The 19,500-nt window shown below is 39.3% G+C and overlaps 1 protein-coding gene across 11 annotated transcripts in view; it reads left to right on the forward strand.

Moving 5' to 3' along the window:
- LOC137277315 (band 4.1-like protein 4) overlaps positions 1-19,500 on the forward strand; it is a 121,463-nt gene that overhangs the window by 70,355 nt on the left and 31,608 nt on the right. For 4 of the 11 annotated variants that reach the window (XM_067808985.1, XM_067808987.1, XM_067808990.1 and 1 more), the window contains exons 5-12: positions 4,909-5,006; positions 11,397-11,517; positions 13,079-13,166; positions 15,799-15,819; positions 16,700-16,788; positions 16,989-17,052; positions 17,967-18,058; positions 19,378-19,449. In XM_067808985.1, the coding sequence (XP_067665086.1) occupies positions 4,909-5,006; positions 11,397-11,517; positions 13,079-13,166; positions 15,799-15,819; positions 16,700-16,788; positions 16,989-17,052; positions 17,967-18,058; positions 19,378-19,449 (645 nt within the window). The remainder of the gene's footprint in view (positions 1-4,908; positions 5,007-11,396; positions 11,518-13,078; positions 13,167-15,798; positions 15,820-16,699; positions 16,789-16,988; positions 17,053-17,966; positions 18,059-19,377; positions 19,450-19,500) is intronic. The other 7 variants (XM_067808988.1, XM_067808991.1, XM_067808992.1 and 4 more) reach the window with 3 other exon arrangements.

The following is a 19,500-nucleotide window of genomic DNA, read 5'->3' on the forward strand; positions in this document are numbered from 1 at the left end:
TGTGAAGAACATGTGGGTTGATAATGTTCTAGGTGATGACACTTACAACATGATTAATCTCAGTTCCTCTATCTCTGCACCAAGACCTGCAGCCTTCCAGGTGTAGTGAATGGGATGAATTAATCATCACAACCTCTTCTTTCATCACCCGAAGCAGCTAATATATCCACCTTGTGGATCACAAGGCATGATGCAATGTGAGCCATCACTCCATGTTTCCTCACTGTCAGCAGAGGTAGCAGAGGTTGGCAGGTGTTTGTATCAATCTAAACCACTAAACATTCTTCATGTTCATCAGCCTGACATTGAAATCCTGGTCCATTTTATTGCATGTAAAATTAAGATGTGAGTTAGATTCAAGAACTTGAAAACAGATTCAGGTAAATAATTGTCACACCACATCCTACATTGCATTTTAAATGACATTTATCATACCTGTAACACTGTCTTTGAAGAGCAGTGGCAACTGAAGGGCCATCCCTGTATACTGCCCTGTTTACACCAGCCACTGAAGGGCCATCCCTGTATACAGCCCTGTTTACACCAGCCACTGAAGGGCCATCCCTGTATACAGCCCTGTTTACACCAGCCACTGAAGGGCCATCCCTGTATACAGCCCTGTTTACACCAGCCACTGAATGGCCATCCCTGTATACAGCCCTGTTTACACCAGCCACTGAAGGGCCATCCCTGTTTACTGTCCAGTTTACACCAGCCACTGAAGGGCCATCCCTATATACAGCCCTGTTTAGAAAAGCTGCTGAATGGCCATCCCTGTTTACTGTCCAGTTTACACCAGCAACTGAAGGGCCATCTCTGTATACAGCCCTGTTTACACCGGCAACTGAATGGCCATCCCTGTATACAGCCCTGTTTACATCAGCATCTGATGTTGGACACGCTCTAAAAGGGAGAAATGAGAATGAAAATTTAATTCCCACTTAGGCAAAGTAAATAGCAAGATCACAGTTGCACAGGGTCTATTCACTGTGTAAATCACTTGGTAGCAGAGCCATGCAAATTATCAGTGTGCCAGGTGCCAGCAGTGTAAGAAAGAGACACTTCATGATGACAGAATGTATTAAAATGCTTTACTCATCTTCACATGGCCAGTGATAAGAAGGAAGATTCTTTGCGTGTCGATTAGTGCGACATTCTCCCTGTTTGAGGGACAGATGATGTTTAATTGCTGATCAATATGACTGTTAGGTTTTGGGATTTCTTCCTCTTTGAAAGTGATCATGCTTTTCACAAGTCAATGGCTCCAGACTTGCGTGTAGCAGTCTGATGGCAGTAAGCCATGTTTGCAGTGGGGATCATGATGGAGCTGGGTTTTGAATGACATTGATGTTGTATCTTTTATTGTTTAAAGCTGGCATCAGTGGGATAATAATCCGCATTTATGATTGTTGTCAGAAAATTGATTGAACCAACAAATCAAATTTGGAAATGATATAACTGATTTGATGTGTCCCAGTAGAAAAGTTTTGTTTTGAGAATAACATGATATATCGCCATTGGGAGCTTTACTGAAGTGGAGAATCATGAGCTCAACTAGAATTTCATGTATTTCATAGCACTGGTCATGTTAGATGAGTCTCATAACACCAAGGGTGAGTGAGTGAGTTTAGTTTTATGCCACACTCAGCAATATTCCAGCTATATAGCTGTATATAATTAAGTCTGTACCAGACAATCCAGTGATCAACAACATGAGCATCGATCTGTGCAGTTGGGAACCGATGACATGTGTCAATCAAGTCAGGCAGCCTGACCATCCGATCCCGTTAGTCGCCTCTTACGACAAGCGTTGTCGCCTTTTATGGCAAGCATGGGTTGCTGAATGCCTATTCTACCCCGGGACCTTCACGGGTCCTAACATCAAGGAACAACATGTAGATGATAATCACATTGGGTGGCATGTTGAAGTATGTATGCAGCTTTCTATAACTTGTCAAGGTCCATGTTGAAGTATGCATGTAGCTTACTTTACCCAGGCAAGGTCCATTTCGAAATATGCATGTAGCTTTCTGTACCCTGGCAAGGTCCATGTCAAAGTATGCTTATTGTACCTTGTCAAGGTCCATTTTGAAGTATGCATGTAGCTTACTGTTCATTGTCAAGGTCCATTTTGAAGTATGCATGTAGCTTACTGTTCATTGTCAAGTACCATTTTGAAGTATACATGTAGCTTACTGTTCATTGTCAAGTACCATTTTGAAGTACACATGTAGCTTACTGTTCATTGTCAAGTACCATTTTGAAGTATACATGTAGCTTACTGTTCATTGTCAAGTACCATTTTGAAGTATACATGTAGCTTACTGTTCATTGTCAAGTACCATTTTGAAGTATACATGTAGCTTACTGTTCATTGTCAAGGTCCTTGTTGAAGAATACATGCAGATTGCTATGCCTTGGTCAATACTTTTGCTTTTTGTTTACATGGTAGGGGTGATATGTAGAAACAGGACATTTTATAGAATTCTAAACTATAGTGCGTGTTTGTGTGCATGATATATTTTGAGTTTTATTTGGCTTTAAAGTGATGTTTCAAAGGAAGGGCATATATGTCCCTCTGGCACCCAGGGGGTTAACAATGAATGTAAAAATCATCAAGTCAACAATAATCATGGATATTGGAAAAAAAATATCAGAGGTGTTGTTAGACACAGTTATTTGTCTCTCCCATTTCTCCAAACAGCTTGAGTGGGTTTGTCAATGCCTGATCAGGTCGATATTGGTAATCACAGGAATATAGATCAACTTGTAGAACGTTTGTTTTGCCCACTGGTTTTTAGCCACAACGATTAAAGTTGATCCTGCTGAACCGACACCTCACCCTTTATCTGTAGGGAAGATGTATGCACCATTACAATGTCCCAATATAAGCAAGTGACTTGTGAAGCTTCAGCTCAATGAATATTATTAGAGATATGTCTGACAATGTTTATGGTTATTGTTCCTCGAAGATTATTGTTGGCCATACAACGCATCATGTCATTGGCAAGTCGCCAGGACGTTTTAATATTGTGATGTTTTCCCCGATGAAAGTCTGTGCATGTTATGGTGTCATGTCCCTTCTACTGAGACTTAGAAGTAGGCTGTTTTCAAACCGATGTTTCTAACGTTCTTACTGAAGTACATCACTCATACACCTTAAAGTTTTGCTCTCGGATTATATCTAAATATATTTGTACAGATGACTTGCTCTCCAGACATAGAGGTCTGTATTGTTGGAACTTTTAAGATTCTTTAAGATGATCATTGCTTAAGTCAAATTCTGCCTGAGAAGGCTATTAAACCAAGATGGTGGTTATATTCTAAATCAATTCCAGTATGTTGAAGATAAGGTGCAATTATTGCCTAGACTGGGGTAATGATTTATGAGGTTGCTTGCTGATCTCAGTACTGGTAGATAGGTTAATCCTGGTCTGTCTTGGTAGTGATTGACACTTGTTTGTCTACTGCAGTTTCGGCTGATTGGGATCAGTGGAATGTAATTGGTTATTCTGCTCTGCCAGCGTCTCTGTATTGTGTCCTGAATGTTCACAGATCTGTCATTTTTTTGCCCAAGAGATGAAATTGACTTGAATACAATAGTGAATCCTGATCAATACATCTTGAAAAAAATAATTTCCGCAACACAGTTAGTGTCATGTGACTATCTTTGTACCAAACTATCAGACAACATATTGACTTACAAACATGGTGAAAATTTCCATCCACAATCTGTACAGCACTGTTCTGTAAAACCTTCTTCCATCTACAAACAATCTGCACAACACTGTGACCCGTGAAGGTCTGGGGTAGAATAGAACTTCAGCAACCCATGCTTGCCATAGAAGGCGACTCTTGCTCATTGTAAGAGGCGACTAAAGGGAATTGGTGGTCAGTGTAGCTGACTTAGTTGACACATGTCATCAGTTCCCAGTTGTGCAGATCGATGCTCATGCTGTTGATCATGGGACTGGTACTGGATTACTTACAGACCGCCGCCATATAGCTGCAATATTGCTGAGTGCGGTGTAAACCTCAACTCACTCACTCACTGTACAGCACTGTTTAGCAAACCTTGTCTCAGTCACATACCCCGGTACATTTTTATCTACATACGTAAGTTCAGCAATGTCACTGTCTCGTAATCCTGTACATTTCTTTCCACATGTTACACATTGTGCAAGTTAGTACAGTATGACATGTCTGTGATGTGTTATGTGTGTCTGTACTTTCTGGGTTTTGATTCTTAAACATACCGTACAGTATGTCTATACTCAAACCTTTACAAACATATTCTATGCAACATAGTTGCCCAATATAAACCTGTGCAGTATTTCCACCCTCAAACTCTCCAGCTGTAGTTTTACAGAGATACTGTTCACTGCAGTGTGAGAGATCACATGCTTTTACCAAATATTGTTTGTTGATACCTCTTAGAGAAACTGGTTGTCTTCACTGAACATGCTTTCAGCTGGAAAATGTTTCCTAAATGAAATGGTTGGTCTTTAATTAAACTACATTAGACCACTATGTTATTGTTAGTCTGTCGTACAGACCCTGAAGTATAAATATCCAAGAAAGCCCACGCAAGTCTAGAAAATGTGGAAAGTCTAGATTTTCATAGCTTCAGGAAAATGAAGATGCAGAAAGTCTAAGGGCTCCATTTCATTATATTATTTTTTGTTCACTATGGACGTTTTTTCAGTAAAATATGTTCATTTCAGAGACTAGCTGTTAGTCTATGTTATTGTCTGTTTCCAGGGTTAAATGTTTTAGATCCTGAAACGATGATGGTCCATATATCCTGTTTACTAAATGTTTGTATCATCTGTAAATGTTTTCATAGGATAGGAGCCTGTGTGTATTCATTTGCAGTTGAATTTACTGTACTAGTTTCTATGTTTTCAGGTATCTGTTTTTTCTGCAAGTCAAGCAAGACATCCTACAGGGCAGGCTCCCTGTAACATTTGAAGAGGCCGTGGACCTTTGTGGATATGCTGTGCAATGTGAGTCCTCTCTCGTGTTACTGCGTGGTAGTGTGACATTCCCCTTGACAAGCATTTGGAGATTGTGTGGTGTGTGGTCAAACATGGCTATGCAGACTGTGTCTTTGCCCTAACCCTTGGCCTGTCAGTTCTTCTCCACAAACTGATATTTAGTATGCTCTTTGATTACCTATAACAGTATATATACTGTAGATATAGACAGGATTAGGAGGGCAACTACTGAGTGTTATTGTTACACCTCCAACAGGAGATATGTGTTGTTCTGTCTGGGTCTTTAATGTTTCATATGTGCTTTAAAGAGCAACTCCACCCTTGAGTGTTGGTGTGTATTGTTTCTACATCACAGATCACAGAAAGTAGTATTTCAGTCAGGTCATTCACTTATTTGTTTGTCCCACAGATTTTTTTCCAGTAGAATGTTGATAGTTTCCTTGGGCAAATGTAAATATGTTTTCATGTTATCAAATATGAAATATTAGATATGACTTTTGTATTTGAAGTGGAAGTACTCATCCAGATGTCAATAACCTTTACGATGAAGCTAACCTGTCATAATGTGATCCTGGCTAGGAAAAGACTACAGTGAACATGATATTCATATTATTTCAGAAATGATGAGAAATGAAGTATGTCAGTTTGTTGTTATCTGTGCATGTGCACCAATGCTGGGATGGCTAAAGGATCATGTTTATCAAAGTAACTGTTGGAACTCATATGCTGTGACAACGTCAAGTTGGTTGTCATGCATAAGTGTCTAGGCATAGGTATTCGTGATTCATTATTTGTGACGTGTTGCTTGTCGCCTCCATTCACAACCACACATTTGTCAGAAAAATCAGAGATCTATTTACTCTTGTAATTAACAGCTTGAGTTCCTCCTTGTCTTACACCACAATCTACATTGTTTCAAGTTCACATCCTCACTGACACGGGTGTCTTAGAAATCCATCATTTAAATCCTTACAAAATTTATTTTCCTGTGCCAGGTCTCTCACTGAATGTTCAGATTATGTTTTCATTGAATTTGTTTGTAATATTCCCATTTGTTACTTAATGCTTGTTTGTCAACAACCTGATCAACATCAATCAATCATGATCAGTGAACAGTTTTCTCTGTCACCTTTGCTGTTTGTTTTGTACTTGATGTGTAACAGCACCATTCATAGTAGACTAAGTATGGTGAGCAACTGAGGCATATTTGAAGTTCCTGAAAGGCATTTAGAAGTTGGATGAACATTAGTACATGACACAGTTTTGTTGGGTTTTTTAACAACTTCGTTATGTTCTTTATATGACATTTTAGAGCTAATATTTGCTGAAATATCTTTTAAAGAATGAAAAGAATTTGTAGTCCATAGAAACATGCCATGCTTTCATGAGCCAGTTTGGGAATTTGTCTTTGTTCTTTATACAACCTTATAATCAGTTCTTTAGCATCAGTTTTCAGATCATTTGACAACTTTTAGAAAACAAGGATACTAAGCTGTGGAAAAAGGCTGGTGTTACCAATGGGTCAAAACTCATGGCTAGGCATGTTTTTAAAATTGTTTCCAAAATTATGCATATGTATAATCATGCAGTTTAAGATTGTTTTGTGGCTCCAGGCATAGGGCCTTAGTGCTGTTCGTCTGTTAAAGTGTGTCAGGTACTTAGTACTGCAGTTGTCATCTTAAGTCTATGTTAGACTGTAAGACGTACTCAGTACTGTGGTTGTCATTGTAATTCTGTGTTAAAGTGTGTCAGGTACTTAGTACTGCAGTTGTCATCTTAAGTCTATGTTAGACTGTAAGACGTACTCAGTACTGTGGTTGTCATTGTAATTCTGTGTTAAAGTGTGTCAGGTACTTAGTACTGCAGTTGTCATCTTAAGTCTATGTTAGACTGTAAGATGTACTCAGTACCGTGGTTGTTATGTAATTCTGTGTTAAAGTGTGTCAGGTACTTAGTACTGCAGTTGTCATCTTAAGTCTATGTTAGACTGTAAGACGTACTCAGTACTGTGGTTGTCATTGTAATTCTGTGTTAAAGTGTGTCAGGTACTTAGTACTGCAGTTGTCATCTTAAGTCTATGTTAGACTGTAAGACGTACTCAGTACTGTGGTTGTCATTGTAATTCTGTGTTAAAGTGTGGGAGGTACTTAGAACTGCAGTTGTCATCTTAAGTCTATGTTAGACTGTAAGACGTACTCAGTACTGTGGTTGTCATTGTAATTCTGTGTTAAAGTGTGTCAGGTACTTAGTACTGCAGTTGTCATCTTAAGTCTATGTTAGACTGTAAGACGTACTCAGTACTGTGGTTGTCATTGTAATTCTGTGTTAAAGTGTGTCAGGTACTTAGTACTGCAGTTGTCATCTTAAGTCTATGTTAGACTGTAAGACGTACTCAGTACTGTGGTTGTCATTGTAATTCTGTGTTAAAGTGTGGGAGGTACTTAGTACTGCAGTTGTCATCTTAAGTCTATGTTAGACTGTAAGACGTACTCAGTACTGTGGTTGTCATTGTAATTCTGTGTTAAAGTGTGTCAGGTACTTAGTACTGCAGTTGTCATCTTAAGTCTATGTTAGACTGTAAGACGTACTCAGTACTGTGGTTGTCATTGTAATTCTGTGTTAAAGTGTGGGAGGTACTTAGTACTGCAGTTGTCATCTTAAGTCTATGTTAGACTGTAAGACGTACTCAGTACTGTGGTTGTCATTGTAATTCTGTGTTAAAGTGTGTCAGGTACTTAGTACTGCAGTTGTCATCTTAAGTCTATGTTAGACTGTAAGACGTACTCAGTACTGTGGTTGTCATTGTAATTCTGTGTTAAAGTGTGGGAGGTACTTAGTACTGCAGTTGTCATCTTAAGTCTATGTTAGACTGTAAGACGTACTCAGTACTGTGGTTGTCATTGTAATTCTGTGTTAAAGTGTGTCAGGTACTTAGTACTGCAGTTGTCATCTTAAGTCTATGTTAGACTGTAAGACGTACTCAGTACTGTGGTTGTCATTGTAATTCTGTGTTAAAGTGTGGGAGGTACTTAGTACTGCAGTTGTCATCTTAAGTCTATGTTAGACTGTAAGACGTACTCAGTACTGTGGTTGTCATTGTAATTCTGTGTTAAAGTGTGGGAGGTACTTAGTACTGCAGTTGTCATCTTAAGTCTATGTTAGACTGTAAGACGTACTCAGTACTGTGGTTGTCATTGTAATTCTGTGTTAAAGTGTGGGAGGTACTTAGTACTGCAGTTGTCATCTTAAGTCTATGTTAGACTGTAAGACGTACTCAGTACTGTGGTTGTCATTGTAATTCTGTGTTAAAGTGTGTCAGGTACTTAGTACTGCAGTTGTCATCTTAAGTCTATGTTAGACTGTAAGACGTACTCAGTACTGTGGTTGTCATTGTAATTCTGTGTTAAAGTGTGGGAGGTACTTAGTACTGCAGTTGTCATCTTAAGTCTATGTTAGACTGTAAGACGTACTCAGTACTGTGGTTGTCATTGTAATTCTGTGTTAAAGTGTGTCAGGTACTTAGTACTGCAGTTGTCATCTTAAGTCTGTGTTAGACTGTAAGACGTACTCAGTACCGTGGTTGTTATGTAATTCTGTGTTAAAGTGTGGTGGGTTAACAACTGGACTGTGCTTGTCATCTTCAGTCTTTGTTAAAATGTGTGAGGTAATGCTAATATCACTGTGGCATGGTGCCCTGTTACAGCTGACTCCACAACCGCTACTGTGTCACCCCATGTATTTAGTCATGCTCAGTTATCGATGGATGTCAGTGAGCATGTGGTATTTGTGCAATGTTAGCTTTGTTCATCAATTATAAAGAGAGCATAGTGGAGATGCTGGGGTAACTCGGTACTCCTGCAGCAGTAGCAGACCTGGCTACCAGCTAATTATCAGGGATCTCTTTCTGTGGTAATTGAAAAAAAACAAAAGTCATGAGATTATCAGCGCAATGATGTTAATAAATAAAGAGGAATGATTTATTAAAAGGAGCAATAATATTGAAATTCTCAATGCTTTTAAAGTTGATTGCCTGACAACATGCCAATTTATCAAGTATAAGACATTATTTTGTCCTCTGACTTGGAAAGACACAGACCCTGTAACTTAATGGCCATGTGCCAGTATTGTCTGACAAGCCATATTCATGTTCTCTAGGCTGTACATACAAGTATTGCCTACTTGATGTGACACGCTATATTCATGTTCTCATGGGTGCACATACAAGTATTGCTACATACAAGTATTGCCTGCTTGATGTGACAAGCCATATTGATGTTCTCTTGGCTATACATACAAATATTGCCTGCTTGATGTGACATGCCATATTGATGTTCTCTAGGCTATACATACAAATATTGCCTGCTTGATGTGACAAGCTATATTCATGTTCTCTAAGCTATACATACAAATATTGCCTGCTTAATGTGACAAGCCATATTGATGTTCTCTTGGCTATACATACAAATATTGCCTGCTTGATGTGACAAGCCATATTGATGTTCTCTAGGCTATACATACAAATATTGCCTGCTTGATGTGACAAGCTATATTGATGTTCTCTAGGCTATACATACAAATATTGCCTGCTTGATGTGACAAGCCATATTGATGTTCTCTAAGCTATACATACAAATATTGCCTGCTTGATGTGACAAGCCATATTGATGTTCTCTAGGCTATACATACAAATATTGCCTGCTTGATGTGACAAGCCATATTGATGTTCTCTAAGCTATACATACAAATATTGCCTGCTTGATGTGACAAGCCATATTGATGTTCTCTAGGCTATACATACGAATATTGCCTGCTTGATGTGACAAGCCATATTGATGTTCTCTAGGCTGTACATACAAATATTGCCTGCTTGATGTGACAAGCTATATTCATGTTCTCTTGGCTGCACATACAGGTATTGCCTGCTTGATGTGACAAGCCATATTGATGTTTTCTAGGCTATACATACAAATATTGCCTGCTTGATGTGACAAGCCATATTGATGTTCTCTAAGCTATACATACAAATATTGCCTGCTTGATGTGACAAGCCATATTGATGTTCTCTAAGCTATACATACAAATATTGCCTGCTTGATGTGACAAGCCATATTGATGTTCTCTAGGCTATACATACAAATATTGCCTGCTTGATGTGACAAGTATCTAAGATGTATGGGAGAATGTTTAACTGCCACAAAAAGTGTGGTGTAACAACCATATATGAAGGGAACAAATAAGTGTAGGTATAGCTCAAGGCCACAGTTTGAGTATAATGCATTGATCCATCATGATGAAATAAGTTGGATATTTTTGAAGAGTTCAGCAACGGAGCAACATTGGCCATGTTGGTACACTAAGTATTCGCAACAAGAGACAGTCAGTCTTCCCAATAGGAATGCAAATTAAGACATTTGTTCTTGGCGATATCTAATCAGACTGCATCAAAACCTTTGGAAACAATTCAACATTTGTCATTGAGACATAATTTGCTTGTTTCATTATTGTTGTTGAAAGCACCTAGGATGTTTACATGGAACCATGACCTTTGAATGGACAATAGACTTTACAGGAAGTGCAGTGCTTAAAGTGAAGACAGTAGACAAGGGATTAGTTTAATTAGTAGCTTCTGGATGGAATAAAAAGTAAATTGGCAGAGTGATAGTGGGTGCTTTTAAAGACATCAACCCTGCCGGTGCTGCCATTTTGGCTGAACCTGGGCCACCTTTAATGTCAAGTACGATCATTACTTGTCTCAGCTCTGAACATATTTCACTCTCCCTTTGATACCCAAAACAAATTAGCTTTGGCTTTAAACATTTAGTCAGTTCTTTAACTGCATGCTGCCTATAAAGCAGCAGTTTAATCTTTGTACATGCTTTGTAAAAACTGTTAATTCTTTTAACTGATAGACAGTTATTTCCCGAATAATTCTAATAGTCCTAACTACTAGTTACGGGGATGGTGTCACTCTCAGCATTCAAGGACAAGGACATTTAGGACATATTCTAGTTCATTTCATGTCAAATGGTCCAAGTACAAATGCCATGTTTTGTGTTTTATGGAATATGATTTATCAAAATCCAAAATTCGTTGGTAACCTACACAGCAAGGAGGTAATCATTGCTGTTTGACCTGTTTAACATGTGGCATTGTTTGACCAGTGTAACATGTGGCATTGTTTGACCAGTGTAACGCGTGGCATTGTTTGACCTGTGTAACATGTGACATTGTTTGACCAGTGTAACATGTGGCATTGTTTGACCAGTGTAACATGTGGCATTGTTTGACCAGTGTAACGCGTGGCATTGTTTGACCTGTGTAACATGTGACATTGTTTGACCTGTGTAACATGTGGCATTGTTTGACCAGTGTAACATGTGGCATTGTTTGTTGTTTCAGCGGAACTAGGTGACTATGACCCCAACCACTCGACACATGGGTACGTGTCCGAGTTCTGCTTTGTCCAGAACCAAACGGAGGACATGGAGAACCGTATCAGTGCTGTACACAAGAGACTTGCGTGAGTTGCGTCTGTCATTGTAATTCTCAGGTAGGAGAAATACTGTAAGAAATGTGTCTTAAATATTTTGGATGTGTGTTTGAATGCACCATTCATTCAGAATGTTGTTGTTTGAGGTGTTGAGTTTGAGGACCTGATGGCAACAAGTAGTTCTGTATTTTGATTGGTGACCATCTGTGAACACAGTGCCAGCTTTAGTGTTATAACTCCCTCACACCATTACTGCTGTGGTACGGTTTCGGTGGCCAAGTTGTACAAGGTGTCTTGGTGATGGGGCAGCCTGCTAGTTAAACGTTTACTCGTCATTTCCCTCTTGGTACAGTCTGCAAATCAAGTTTGTTGTGTGTCTGTGTGTGAATATGTTTGAATATTGCTGAAAGTGGTGTAGACCAATACTCCATCACTGTCTTAGATGTCGTTGTTCAGTGGTTTCTTTCCACATCAGTATTACTGGAATACCGCTCATAGTAGCAGGTAACCTCACACTCAGTTAAAGCTGCTCTTGCTGTTGGCATGTTTGCGGTGTGTCAAAGTCTAGTTAAAGGAGTGTATTTGTAATGGACCAAGGGCCCATATACAAGATATACTATGCATAATTAACAAGAATGTACAAATCAAGTCTGTAGTGCTTCTATTTTCCTGAGATGTACATAACAGACTTTTAAATTTATGAATGGAAGGGAAAAAGTGCTTGGGGAGAAATGTTATTCTCAATTCATTGTACAACTGGTATATGAGTGTGAGAAAATTCATTTATCAGTGCAGTTTTAAACAACTGTATAAATGAGAGTTCATCACCAACAGTTTGGTTATTCCAGATGTAACCAAAGCCATGACAAAATAAAATAATTTTCATGAATGATTCCCAACTCTTTATCCAGTGTGATCAAAATATGTTAGCATGAAATATGCTGCTGTATGTGCCTGCAGCAGTTAGTGCTTTTTGCTGTGTGCCTGCTGCAGTGAGTGCCTGTACCTGTGTGCCTGCTGCAGTGAGTGCCTGTACCTGTGTGCCTGCTGCAGTGAGTGCCTGTACCTGTGTGCCTGCTGCAGTGGGTGCCAGCTGTTGTGTGTGCCTGCTGCGGTATTGCTGTGTGTCTGCTGCAGTTTTTCTGTTGCTGTGTATGTCTGCTGCGGGATGGGTTTGCTGCTGTGTGTGCCTGGTGCTGTGTGTGTCTGTTGTTGTGTGTGCCTGGTGCTACTGTGTGTGTGTCTCCTGCTTGCTCTGTGTGTCTGCTGCTGTGTGTGCCTGGTGCTGCTGTGTGTGTGTTTGCAGTTGTGTGTCATCTGCTGTTTTGTGACTGCTGCCGTGTGTGCCTCGTGCTGCTGTGTGTGCCAGGTGCAGCTGTGTGTGGCTGCTGCTGCTGTGTGTGCCAGGTGCTGCTGTGTGTGCCTCGTGCTGCTGTGTGTGGCTGCTGCTGCTGCTGTGAGTGTTTGTGGATGTGTGTCTGCTGTCGCGTGTGCATGCTGCTATGTGTTCCTGCTGTTGCTCTGTTTGCTTGGTGCTGGTGGATATGTCTGCTGCTGCTGTTTCTGCTGTGACAGTTTGTTGGTATTGCAGTGGTCATGTCCCGGCTGTGGTGGAGTACAAGTATTTGGACAAGGTCAAGTGGCTGGAGATGTATGGTGTTGACCTCCATCCAGTCCTGGTGAGTTCATTTTTCCCTTCCACTAAACCAGTATGTTGACATGTTCACTTGTCATGTTCAGTTGTCCCTTCTATCAAACCTGGAGGTCAGCTTGACCAATTCACTTGTCCCATCCATTAATTCTGGAGGTCAGCCAGTCATGTTCACTAATCCCATTCATTATACCTGCAGGTCGACTTGTCATGTTCACTAATCCCATTCATTATACCTGCAGGTCGACTTGTCATGTTCACATTTGTCTCATCCAATAAACCTGGAGGTTGACCTGTCATGTTTACTTATCCCATCCATGAAACCTGGAGGTTGACCTGTCATGTTTACTTATCCCATCCATTAAACCTGGAGTTTAACCTGTCATGTTTACTTATCCCATCCATGAAACCTGGAGGTTGACCTGTCATGTTTACTTATCCCATCCATGAAACCTGGAGGTTGACCTGTCATGTTTACTTATCCCATCCATGAAACCTGGAGGTTGACCTGTCATGTTTACTTATCCCATCCATGAAACCTGGAGGTTGACCTGTCATGTTTACTTATCCCATCCATGAAACCTGGAGGTTGACCTGTCATGTTTACTTATCCCATCCATGAAACCTGGAGGTTGACCTATCATGTTTACTTATCCCATCCATTAAACCTGGAGGTTGACCTGTCATATTCACTTGTCCCTTTCATCAAACCTGGAGGTTGTTCACTTGTCCCATCCATTAAACACAATTATGGACTTGACATGTTAATTTGTCCCTTAATAGTAGGGAAGAAAGCAGATACTTATGTTTGTTAAAGGTCACATGCAACGTAAAACACAACTTTGCAGATTCTGGTACCTTTCGGTATGCACTTACCGAAACAAATTATAAAAAATGCCAATTCAACCTATAAAGTTAAAAAAAACGCGATGGAAAAAAAGCCCGTGAAATCGGAGTTCAAACGTTTCACTAAATTCCCCCCAGCGCTGGGGGGAAAACTGGTTTCAACAGTTGTGCTGTGCTGCGCTGCGCCGGTGACGCATGCGCAGTGAATAGGTTCGCGGAGCTCGAAACAGTATGCATGCCCAGCGTCTGAGGTTGTGATCAGTAGTCTAATCTTGGCTGTGTACACAACCAAGTAAATAATCTACTCCTTACGTAAAAAAACTTGTTGATTGTGGTAAGCAGTCTCTGTCACAGAGAAAGCTCAGTGTCTGGTTTATTCACACCTATATGTCTGCCTGCCTGTCTGCTAAAGACAATATGCAATACACAGCTTCAATCATTGACCACGTGCAATTTGAACTTAACACCTATCAGACTATACGACATAAAGAAAATAATTTGATTTATGACTCGTGCACCCGAGTCCCGTGTCTGCCACATTATGTAATTAGGCACGTGTGATACACATGACATGTTTTTATGTCTGTGGGTTGCAGACATACATTCATTTATTTCGGATAACTGGATCTGACGGAAACTGGTGCAACTTCTTGTCAGTTTCAAGTCCTGCTTTGTACTTGGACGAATGACAGATTCCAGCCACGCTGTAGTTTACCATCTCTACTGACATGATTTTTAATTGGATCGAGCGCAAATTCAAAGAACATGTATTTTCCAAACCCAACATCTCTCTGTACATTATTCATGGATAACGACTTCTTTTAGTGTATATGATTTTGTTTGACAACAGTATATGAATCCATACTGAAACGACGCATCAAGTACACAAAAAGAAGTTGTTGTCCATACAGAATCTTACTTTCTTGTGACTGGCTATACTTCTAAAATGCCCATCAAACAGATCATCTTTCTGTACACACAATGTACCCTCAGCATATCAGCAAATGAAACAGCCAATCGGAAACTGTCGTCACACTTGAGTGCATATCCACCTGGTATGACTGGGTTCGGTCTCCCCCGGCTTCGTTTCGGGGGAAGTAAGCCCAAGTACAAAATATTGCACTTTTGAATCGCGATTGTACGCTTATAATTTTGTTTATTTGTTTTTTTAAAAGCAGCAATGTATATTATATGTCATGAATAAGTGATAAATGTGTTTTAATTATGTTTGATTTTTTGGTTGCATGTGACCTTTAAGATTAAATGAGCTTCCTTTACGCTGTAATGTTAGACAAAAAGATCTTCTTGCTGTGAATAGGATATGTAGAATGTGTAATAATAGTATTGAAAATGAGGTTCACTTCACATTTGAATGCAATGCATATGTTTCTTTCAGAAAGAAAAGTAATGTCTGTATACCTGTCAATTGCTATGTATATACATATGAATTATGAATTCCTTTGTACATCGACTGATGGCCTACAAACAGAAATAAACTCTCTAACCCTTCCAAGTAAGTTTGTTCACCTATCGTTTCCAATACTGACAGCAGGTTGACCTTCAACAGGTTGACCTTCAGCAGGTTCAGCAGGTTATCTTCAACTTCAATGCATTCACAATAAGTAGAAGGCCACTATCTTCACGTTCATCTCATCCACAATACATACACATCCAGCCATGATCAGCCCTGAACTCTCTAACATGAAGTAGGGAAGTTTGTGTCACGGGACCTCACTTCCTGCCATCACTGCCTCACCACTATTACCCAGTAATTGCTCTACAGAGTGAAATAGTCACTGGTCTTTTTTCTGCAGCGACCGTACAAGTCAAAAAAGGTAGGCAAGGCAATGCGCACTAACAGTGCACATATTCCAGCCCACTTTTACCTAAATTAATACTCTATTGTGATAGATAGGTTTCTGAACTCTCAGAAGGTAGTGAAGACATTGGATGATACGTGCACTAGACAGTCTTGACAAAAGTGTATCGAGAACATATACTCATGGTTGAGCACTAACTGCACGCAAGGCTGCTGTTTTGTACATATGTCAACAATTCCATTGGCAGCTGTAGTTGTCTTATTCGTTCAGACTAGGCTACTGTAACTTAATCTCAAATTTTTGTGGGATTCTCTTTTTTCTTGAAGGGGATGATCTTTTTCTTTGCTTTTTTGCTGTTAATATAAGCCAAGATTTCTCACAAAGCTTTCATATTTCTTAGACGCCCCATATAGAGGTATGCTTTTAACTCCCCTAGGTCTCTTTGCTTTACTGAAATAGAGAAAACTGACATTTTTGTCACTTTGCTTACTTACAATTAATGTTTACAGAGTATGCCTTATTTTACATTTGTGATACTGAAACATTCAGGCACAGCTCAGGTTTTTGCCTGTCATTGAAATTGCTTTGCTGTATATAAGGTATTGTTTTTACAGCTAAGTTTAATGCTTTCTCAAAATAACAGAAGAATGTATTTGTGATATGTGACCTTAAATATCAGTCTGTCAGTGGGACCAGGTACCTACTCATTGTAATGTGGAACTAGTGGTAAGTTCCCACAGACTTCACCAACAAGGTAAACCTTGTCCGTGTCTTAATCACATTAACATGGGGATCGTGGTGACCAGGTCTCTGGGTTGCTAGCACATTTACCCAGATACTGCCCAAGTACTACCTTCCACATGACTGACCATATCTCTTTGTGTCTTTCTTGCAGGGAGAAGGCAATATAGAGTACTTCCTTGGCTTGACTCCCACAGGAATTGTCGTCTATAAGAATAAGTCTAAGATAGGAAATTATTTCTGGTAAGTCAAAAACCATTACATTTTAAAGACTTGAAAGAATGTTTTCTTCATTTTGTTTATTCTTGTGTGTATTGATAGTGAGATCTTGTCTAATATGGACACTGTAAACACAGGATGTTGCATCAAGGAGATGGTTCAGCCAACAAGTTTGTGTGAAAATATCAGTACAGTTCATACATGTCCTTCTTGTCTTTCCCCAGGCCAAGAATCATAAAGGTCACTTTCAAAGGAAAAATATTTATCATCAGGGTGAAAGACAAAAATGTGAGTATAATTTAGTATTATGATTGTCACAACCTAGTGTCATTTGTTGCTATAGCATTCACTTGTGAAAGTAACACATCCAGGACAAAAGATGAATTGCCTCATTAAGCTTTCACAGTTGTATTTGGTCTGTCTGGTCTGAGGAACAGGACATCAGTAGACTGTGGTGTACCACAAAAGGTGACGGTTAACATTAAAGAGGGATATAGTAGATGTTCAGGGAGTGAAAAAGCCACTGTGGTTCTTGGTTTAACAGAGAAACTGGTCCCTTACACTTTAAGCACTAACTTGTGAGGAATGGTGGCCCACAAGGTTTGACCAACTCAAGTTACCAGACACGGTGAACGGTTGCTCCTGATGTCTTTCAGTCAGTGCTTTACCACAGTATGTTCAGGCACCCTATGGTGATTGGTGGTGGTGCGATTAATGGAAATTGGTCACAATGACTAATTGATCAAGCAATTGATCATATTTTCTCATAGTCAAACACAAACAATTTTGAAAGACTTGTTTGCATTGACAAGATATTTCTCAAGGATGGTTTTGTCGCTTACATGTCATAAGCATTACAAGCTTGTTCGTTTAAAGATTCCATGAAATTATGTTCCTAGGATACTGGTCATGCTTTATGATGTGAAATTTGTAAATGTATTGTGTCGAATGTCAAAAAAAACCCATAAGAACTGCATGCTTTTCTATATTTGTTGATCCATTAACAAACATAACCAGCAGAATTTGATAAATGATGCTCACCAAATATTTTCAATGATTGATCGGTTGTAGTGAATCAATCATCTGTTGTGAAATTCAAACCAATTCCCATCAGTAGCTGAGATGACTGTTTGCATCAAACACCACTCACTATTTGTTAGAATGATTATAGATTTGACCAAAATTTTATGTGTTGGTTTCAGAGTGATGAACACACATACGCGTTTGAGCTTCCCACAAAGACGAGCTGTAAACATCTATGGAAGTGCTGCGTGGAGCACCATGCATTCTTCAGGTGAGTAGTATCCAGACTGGTTTTGGTTCATCGCATGTCCAGAGTGATAGTACCTTGAATTTTGAAATATCTCTCTATGAATGTGTGTTTCTAGATGTTTCTATTAACTTTTCGTAACAGAACTTAACTAATCAATATCAGCATGTGAACATCCTTGTTTCACCATCATCTCTTTGTGATAAACCATGTTTTGTTTGGAATAATCAAATTCACCAGCAAATGTCTTGTCTGGGCGAAGTGTGTCAATGTTATTCAATTCCATCTGTCTGTTGTTCAGAATACATGTAGCATTGCTATCCTGGTTTTGTAGATACATCTTACTGGATATTTTAACTTAATATCTCATGTTCATGTTTGAATGTAGGGCAAAATACTTTATGATCAATGAGTTAAAAGCTTTTGACTTGACTGGAAGACATAACATATTTGTGTTGTGTTGTCAGGTCAGTTAATAGTGATATTTCCCGTTAAAGGAAACTTAACTTGCATTATGTCTGTTTCTACCAATAATTATCAAAGTTTATCCATATCAGTGTTCAAAAGGAAGCTTGAATGTCCTTGGCCCTCTCCAAGTTCTGTTGGGAATGGTGGTTCTACCCCACTATCAAGCTGTTTCATTCCAGTTCTATCTCATGACCATATGAAATGCACTGTGGATTGTTCCTATATTCCGATACTTTGGGCCAAGGACATTTGTGCTTACTTTGCAGCAAACTTATGGACACCAGACCACTCTTACATCTGAACGCAGCATATTCACTATTCAACTGTGACATTATAAAGTCAGCAGAATCATATTTGATTTTGAGTAAATTGCACTTTTGGAGAGAAGATTTTATTTATGAAAATATCATGTGTCGCTCTTTTGATCACTAAAATTGTGAGTGAAAGTATTTTGCTCTGTCATGTGTTACAAGCTTTTCATTGTGTTCATTGTTTATATTTAATCACCAACAAATGGAGAAAACTGTTGCATTGTGTACAGATCTTTGTCGTTTCTTCTATTTGTTGTATAGAGAACAGCCCAGTTTCTCAAAAGCCTTGTACATTCCCTTTCACCCAGGTCAGGAGATCTCAGTATTGAAATGTTCCACCAAGTTTTACGTCTGCACCACAATGAAGCAGTTTTCTCTATTTGCATGTCTAATCCTGCATTGGAAATGTATCTGTGTTTTAATGTTACACTAAGTTTCTTTTTATCAAAGTTTTATTAATATGCTCTTGTTTTTGTGAAAGTGAACAAGAGTTTTGAGAACAGATACATTTTAGTGCTTACCTTCCCTCACCACTCACATGTGTCGTGTATTCTCATTGGTCAGACTAAACCAGGTCGCAGATCCTTTATCTAGGGCAGGCAAATTGTTTAGATCCGGGTCAAAACATCGACTCAGGTAAGGCAATCACTCTCTGGTGGCAGTTGTGCCTACCCCCCAACCCAGCCA

This window comes from Haliotis asinina, chromosome 3 (genome assembly GCF_037392515.1).
Source record: "Haliotis asinina isolate JCU_RB_2024 chromosome 3, JCU_Hal_asi_v2, whole genome shotgun sequence".
Lineage (NCBI taxonomy): Eukaryota > Metazoa > Mollusca > Gastropoda > Lepetellida > Haliotidae > Haliotis > Haliotis asinina.